Below are 8110 nucleotides of genomic sequence, written 5' to 3'. Positions count from 1 at the left end.
ATGCCATTGGATTAAATATACTAGGAACACACAATGGATAGCGTTGTTTATCAGGTTAAGGACCGGTTTAAAAGAAAATGTAATGCAAAATTTGTTTTATTCGTAGCTCGTAACAATCTTTAAGCATGTGATTAGGGTGAAAAAAGAAATAATATTATATTGCAGCTACTTCTAGCGTTATGTACAGTTAACGTATGTGTAAATACAACCTATCATTAGGTCAAATTTTGTCTGATTGTTCCATACTAATTGTTAGGTTGTTCTATATAAACTTATTTTAATTACGGATAACCCCGCTTACCTGATCCAGATCTTGGGCTCGTGGTTGAGCATAATCGATCAACAAGGGATACTTACTTTTCCAGGCACCTGATCCCACCTCTGGTATATACAGGGGTCCGTGTTTGACCTGTTCTTAATTTTGTATTTTTATGAGATTACTCAATTCTCGTTTTAATTAACGTTGTCACTGTTCGTATATATTCATTTTTCATTGACATACATATGAATTTGCACTTCAGAAAATGAACGAATAAAACTCCACATGCAATGTTGTCTACTCATTATTTTGTCTTATTAAAAATTAAGCAGGAAATAAAATCTTATCAATCTGGTATTCAGTAATTCTACTTTTAAGATTTATATAAGAACGTGGAAGGAAACTCATAGATCCAAAGTATAAATTTCAGCTGCCCTGAATTCATGTTTTTCAAGGATGATAAAGACTAGAACATCGGCGGACGCCGTTGTAAAACAGACTGTGTGACGCATGCGGACTTCTTTCAGAGTATGTCATTTTATCACGTTACTGATTGTGTGATTTGAAATTTTAAAAATCGTCATAAGTAAGGTGAAGATAATGAACAGTGATCAATCTCATAACTCCTATAAGCAATACACAATAGATAGTTGGGCAAACACGGAGCCCTGGACACACCAGAAGTGGGATCAGGTTCCTAGGAGGGGTAAGCATTCCCTGTTGACGGCCGCGTGACTTAGAATTCAGACCTTAATATAAAATCACACCCTTGCTTGGATTACGTGCAGCGTTCCCATGGAAATAATATCGTCAAACTGCTGTCTCAGATGACTGATGATGTCCACCTTCCAGACCAAGTCAAATTCGACAAGGAAGACAACAATGTAGATTTCCTATAGTTCCCCATTTCTCGTACAGTTCACGATGGACTGAACTGAGTTCAGAATACACTTACCTTTCTCTCGTTTCACTTTCGGTATGCCAATTGCTACTCTAGGAGATTAAAAATAATGCAATTAGAGTTAATGTATGAATACATGTTATAATAGTTCACCAATAACAAGAATATCACTTAAGCATGTATTGGATATTTTATTCTTTTCACGACGGTTTCATGATGATTTACTTCTCATCAGGTTAGGTAGCTGCAAATCTTGTTTCGTTTTAGCATACTGTGGGTAAAGCGAATTTTCAAAGGTTTATGAAATCCATTTCCTACAACATACTAGTATATATTGAGTAAACAATATTCCAAGAATCTAAACATATATCATGGTGTGAAATTTTTTTTACGATCATAGTTTGAATTCCCTATATATTCTTTATCTATCGTATCCTTGACCCGCGCGCCTATGCATTTTAGTACTTATTTTCTCTCTCAGTGCCCTCGTCCGACAATAAATAGTTTCTTGACTATTTGATGATAAAACATAACAGAAAAAGTGAATAGGTTGGTTGCGTTCGTTACAAGATCTCTTTTAATAACCTACCATCAAATGGACAAAACTGAAAAATCCCTAATGAAAGCATATGAATTTAAAACTAAAAATGCATTGGGTGGGAGGGAAGGCTAAGACACAGAAATACAAAAGCGACATTTGCTGCTTGTAACGAACCTCGCACTGTCCGAACACTGACCAGTAGCAGTATACATGTATATACTAAACGCAAAAGCGCATGTGCATGAGCTCCAAAACCCGCAAAATGCATTTACGGAAAATAACGAAAAATTACGAAATGTAAAACGTAAAGAAATTAATTGATTTTCTTCTTCAGTGCCCTCGTCCGAAAATAAATATTTTCTTGACTATTTGATAATAAAACATAACAGAAAAAGTGAATAGGTTGGTTGTGTTCGTTACAAGATCGCATAGAACAAAGGTATGTAAATGATATGTGTACTTCCAAGCCCAAATTCATGGAAACCATTATTATTATTTTATCTATATACAACCACCCTTAGTATAATTTATTACCCATCAACCATGAATTTCAGAGTTATTCCGAAACATTGTAGTTAGAATACTGTATAGAAGTTTCTGTAACCCCGCAATAAAAGAAAATAAAATCTCTGGAAGAAATGTCTAATCCTGTGGTTTCTAGGTATCTACTAAACCAGAACATTTGACAGTATGTTTCCTGTTTTGGATATGATAACCGAATTTCCTCTTCTGTAAATGATGGATTTCGATATCAGCTAATTCCATTTAATATCGCACAAAGGGAGGTCTTTCAATTCACTGAGCCGGTGAAAATCAGCTAAACTAGGTTAACTCAAAACAAGGACCTTAACTTTAATTTCTGGATCACTTTCTGAATCACTGGAATGATAATTCTTTGTCTACAGTAATCGGTTCCTTCCTGTTTACTGTTTTGCTTACTGAGGCTACCCTCCTTCCAGGATTAAAATATGTCTTTCAATTGCCGACAGAACTGCATCTCCCTTACGAATTCTGTCGAAGATTATGTCAGACGATGGGCTAAGTATGAAAAGAAGAAATTCGAACATTGTCAGAATCGATTAAAAGTGTAAGATGGATATTAGAATTCCGCATTAGACGCATTAAAACACAAATGCGTACCATAAAAGGTGAAGATAATGAACACTAATCAATATCATGTATCCCATGAGCAATACAAAATGTATATTTGGGCAAACTCGGACCCCTGAACACACGAGAGGTGGGGTCAGGTGCTTAGGAGAAGTAAGCACCCCCTGTCGACCGGTTACACCCGCCATGAGCACTATATCTTTATTAGGTAAACGGAGTTTAGTCAAAATCAGTTTGCCAAGAACAGCCCAACAATTGTTATGAAATACGTCAGAGAGCATCTGACCCAATGACAGGTTGAATTGGCAAAACTAGATCGTTATAACGACAATAGAATTTGCGAAATGCCTACTTTAAACAAGACTGTTGGAACCCCTGCACCATCAACTTGTTTGTCAGTATTCTGTTCATCTATCATTCTGTGTTTAGTAAACCAGAGGTGATTAAAGAATTAGACGTTACACGAGGAACATGTTTGGTTCCAACTGACAAAGATTGTAACAATATTTTCATTTTTGTAAGTCTCAGAATTACAACTGTATCGTAAACGAATTTGACATTAATTCCACTTCTGGTAATTGTACTTATGCTACAACTGCCCTTTCAAAAGGTGAAAATTTTCAAAACCATGTTTGAGATTTAGAGGTATTTAAGGTAGTATCATTGTATTATTAATTCATATCAAAACTATTAAAATGTTTTGATGCTTATTATTGAATTTATTCCACATAAAATGATAGTATTGTTGCTTTGGATGATATTCCCTCCAAATCATGCCGCCAGTTCCTTAAGCTCAAATTTACAAACAAAGGAATAGATGCCGTCAACATAAGCAACATTCTTCGTCATAAAAGGGTTCAGTCGTGTATTCCAACTTATTTCAACTTCAAGTCTACACCCTGTATTTCCTACAGCTATACTTCTACTATTGCATCCAAACTTTTTAATTATAAACAAACTTTGCAGTGCTTAGATATAGACCATCTTATACGTAATTCACCAACATGTTCTTGATCTTCATCTTCTTTCAACTATAGTCCACCTGGACATGTCATTACTGGTGATGTTGATATAGTTGACAATGAGGACCTCAAATCACTTATTCTTAAAGGTCCTAAATACAGAGAACATCGGTCTTTTAATTGGCGACAGAACTGCATCTCCATTATGAGTTCTGTCGAAGATTATACCAGACGATGGGCTAAATATGAAAAAGGACTTGATACATTGTCAGAATGGGTTAAAAGCATAGGAGGGATATTAAGATCCAGCATTAGACACATGCAAGGTGAAGATAACGAACAGTGATCAATCTCATAACTCCTACAAGCAATACAAAATAGATAGTTGGGCAAACACGGACCCCTGGACACACCAGAGGTGGGATCAGGTGCCTAGGAGAAAACGAAAGTACGTACCGTCTATCCTTCTGTGTTTAGTAAACCAGAAGTGATAAAAAAAATTAGATAGGTTACATGAGAAATATGTTTTGGTTCCAGCTGACAAAGCTAGTAACAACATTGTCTTTGTTTGTAAGGCTCATTATTACAACTGTATTTTAAACGAACTTGGCATTAATTCCACGTTTGGCAATCGTACTTATACTCCAACTGCCCTTTCAAAAGATGAAATTCTACAAAACCATGCTTCAGTTTTAAACACATTTAATATTCCAGTCAATGGGTTGAATGAATATGAGTTACCATACCTATACTGGATTCCTAAACTACATAAAAACCCTTACAAAGATACATTGCTGATTCCAGTAAGTGCTCTAACAAGCCCCTATCTTTGCTCCTCACGAAAATGTTAACAACTGTGAAGGAGAAACTTTAAACTTACTGTGCGACTACATATGTCAGAAGTGGTGATAATCAAATGTAGATTCTAAAAAATTCTAAAGAACTTTTAGTAAACTTGAAATCGCAGAATGTTTTCCCAAATCAATAACATTAAAACATATGACTTTTTAACAACATACACGACCATTCCTCACGATTAATTAAAGACTATACTTTTTGACATCATAGACAGTTGCTTCTTCAACAACAACGGAAAACGGAAATATTTATATCTAGTGATCAGTCATTCAAAAACTTACTTTGTTAAACACCACTCTGATTCCACGCACAGGTGCTCTGAAGTTGAAATAGAAATATTACTGCTAGAATCATTTGTTATGAAAACTTTTAAAGAAAACTGTATAGTATCCGTGGAAAATGTAAAACAAGGCTAGATAGTTTCGTGTTTAAATGTTTGATAACCATTTCTTACTGAAAGTGGTAAGATTAAATGAGCAATACTCTGCGTATAGTCAGTTTTTAAATCGAGGTAAGCTACTGACAAACAAGTTGATGGTACAGGGGTTTCAACAGTTTCGATTGAAGTAAGCATTTCGCAAATTCTATGTTCGTTGTAACGATCTGGTTCGTCAATACAACCCCGCATTGGGTCAAATGCTGTCTGATGTGTTTCATACCGATTGTTAAGCCGTTCTTGGCACACTGATTTTGACTGTGGATAACTCCATTTACCTGCTCAGGATAAAGGGCTCACAGCGGTGTGACCGGTCAACAGGGGATGCTTACACCTCATAGGCACCTGATCCCACCTCTGGTGTGTCCAGGGGTCCGTGTTTGCCCAACTATTTATTTTATATTGCTTATAGGAGTTATGAGATTGATCATTGTTCGTTATCCTCACCTTGCATACACACATAAAGCGTATATGAAGATGAAATCGGAATTTAAAATAGACCTGGTGATCTACTTATTTCAATTACGACGTCACATTGTTTTGCGGATTTTATTCCAGTAAAGATTTTCGTAACCTGCCTAGACGTACCTATCCTTGCACTTAATATATTGGAGAATTACCAAAAAGGTTTTTGACGAATTTAAACCATTTATAGTATAATGTTTCTCGAGACACAATGGTCTTTTTTCATCCAAGATAAATGATTCTTTCCTTGTATGCACATAAAAATTAGAACATTTCCTGAAATGCCTAGCGATTACATGTAAAACCTTCCTCGATGAATAATAGTTTTTATTCCTATATGGAATCTTAAAATGGATGCACGTGTTCTTATTCTGATGTGGTTTACTATGGCAATCATACGCCAGGGTGTGAACTCTAATAAGGATGCCTGCAACAAGTATGTATACATGTTAAATAGAGCATGCTTTAATCTATAATTTCAATTATTTAACTTTTTGTTCATTTTTAGCAACATGATTTATCCATAGTCATTTTTACAAAGTATACTGAAAGGATAAAGATATGTATAACCTTTGGGCAACGTGTATATCAAAATATGCGCTTACACATGTGTATTTTAATTTTGGATTATACCATTGTCTTAGGTTTAACTCGACTTGCTGTTACAATTATTATTTCGATGAAATGAAGGACATCTGTGTGGGTATGTACAATCTAAGCTATGTTAAACATTTTGATCATAATGAACATAAATTTATCATTAAATTGTGGAAATGAAGGACATGTATTCCTATATTCACACTATGGATTACCCCGTTTACCTTATCAATTGGGCTCACGGTGGGTGTAACCGGTCGACAAGGGATATTTACTCTTTCTAGGCACCTGATCCAACCTCTGGTGTGTCCAGGGCTTTACGTTTGCCCAAATGTTTGTTTTGAATTCCTTATGAGGGTTATGAGATTGACCACATCTCGTTATCTTCACCTTTCATCAATTGCTGTTTATTATCTTATATGTATAGTGTATATAGAACTCAAGGGTTAATATATAAGTTTTTTGAATAATATTGAAACACTTGGGGTGTCTAAGTTGACCATTAACGTACGCTTAAATGTCATTATAATTGCTTGCATTTGTTGTAGAATGCAAGCCGGGAACCTTTGGTTGGAATTGTAAAGAAGACTGTGTTAGTGGATACTACGGTTATCTGTGTCAAAATGAATGTAAATGTGAAGAGCAACATTGTGACTCAGCTACAGGGTGCACAAAAAGTATATTCTCTATCATTTGCATGTATATTGTTAAGTCATTAGATTTTCATAAAAATCGTTTAGTCACAGAAAATAGTTTTCCCTTGTTTTTGTTTCTTTTTTTCAATATAGGTACATGTATTTGTTTCCATGGAAACATACTCCGATTTCTCCAATGTCGAGAAACTAAATGACGCCAACATTAGGAGTGATGTATTCTGTATATAGTTCATATTGACTACATTCAATATTCAATAGTCTATCTCCGGGAAAAATCTTTTTCAAGCAATACAAATTTCAATCACGAAAATGCACTCCAAACTTCCTCATTCACTTCGATTAAATAAAATTTTCATCACATACTTTTTTCAAAGAAATGGTCAGAAAATCATTATGAATATCACTAGATTTTTTATGCTAAAGAAGGCATTTAAAGGTATATAAAAAGAGGGATTTTGTAAGATTTTTTCATCCTTTTATATCATTTTCAAGATATAGGGCTCACGGCAGGTGTGACAGGTCGACAGGAGATACTCACCCTAGGTATTTGATTCTACCTCTGTTATATCCCAACACTCTTTTCTGTATTCATTATAGGAACTATGTGATTGATCACTGTTCGTTATCTTCACTTGTCATACTATATATATCTCTCCTTTTCCACAATTGAATTCAGATAGATCTGCACAAGAGGGATACTAAACGCCAAAAAATATGTATCCTCGTTGACACATGATTGCAACATTATTGGACTTATCAATTTAATTGAAATTTCGTTTACATGACTGCATAACTGAACTTTAAATTGAAGAGTGTTTGTATTACCCCACCTCTGACAAGTTAGCGCGGGGATCCTGAATAGTGATTGGCTCATTACGGTCACGTGAAGACGTGGGATATTCTATCCCAGGTCACCGTCAAAATTTATACCAGGCGTCCTTGCGAGTTATCTTTCTTGTTGCATTTGTCAACAACAATGGCGGCCAAACGGTTTGCAAGTTTGGCAGCAGACGAGATCGAAAAAAAGAAATTACTGATTAACTCCAAAGAAACTATTCGAAGCAATCAGAAGGCAGCTCGTTTGTTAAAGGCCTACTTAGGAGAACTCAATCAAAATCAAAATTTCGAAGAATTCGATGCCGTTCGCTTGAACGAAGTCCTTTGCCATTTCTACATGAATGCACGAAAACAGGATGGTGAATTGTACAAGGCCACAACGTTTGAAAACATGAGGCATGCGATCAACAGGTACTTACGGGACCCCCCATATAATAGGAAATTTGATATTATAAAAGATGACGAATTTCGCGATGCAAATGTGTCAT

At 35.4% G+C, this 8110-nt stretch overlaps 1 protein-coding gene across 1 annotated transcript; it reads left to right on the top strand.

Moving 5' to 3' along the window:
• The first annotated feature begins 5882 nt into the window (after positions 1–5882).
• LOC125664858 (cell death abnormality protein 1-like) lies at positions 5883–7336 on the top strand. The gene is made up of 4 exons (XM_048897667.2): positions 5883–5968; positions 6177–6235; positions 6678–6806; positions 7278–7336. Exons 1-4 carry the CDS (start codon positions 5883–5885, stop codon positions 7334–7336), a joined length of 333 nt encoding a protein of 110 aa, XP_048753624.2.
• Positions 7337–8110: the final 774 nt, after the last annotated feature.

This window comes from Ostrea edulis, chromosome 1 (assembly GCF_947568905.1).
Source record: "Ostrea edulis chromosome 1, xbOstEdul1.1, whole genome shotgun sequence".
Classification (NCBI taxonomy): Eukaryota; Metazoa; Mollusca; class Bivalvia; order Ostreida; family Ostreidae; genus Ostrea; species Ostrea edulis.
Note: the sequence above shows the minus strand (reverse complement) of the source record. Positions and strands in the feature narration are given on the sequence as shown.

Bases quoted from the DNA above. Each gene is read 5' to 3' on its own strand.
- LOC125664858 (XM_048897667.2), top strand. From the start codon at position 5,883: ATGGATGCACGTGTTCTTATTCTGATGTGGTTTACTATGGCAATCATA. The intron at 5,969-6,176 runs GTATGTATACAT...CCATTGTCTTAG, and splicing joins AATAAGGATGCCTGCAACAA to GTTTAACTCGACTTGCTGTT. The intron at 6,236-6,677 runs GTATGTACAATC...CATTTGTTGTAG, and splicing joins AATGAAGGACATCTGTGTGG to AATGCAAGCCGGGAACCTTT.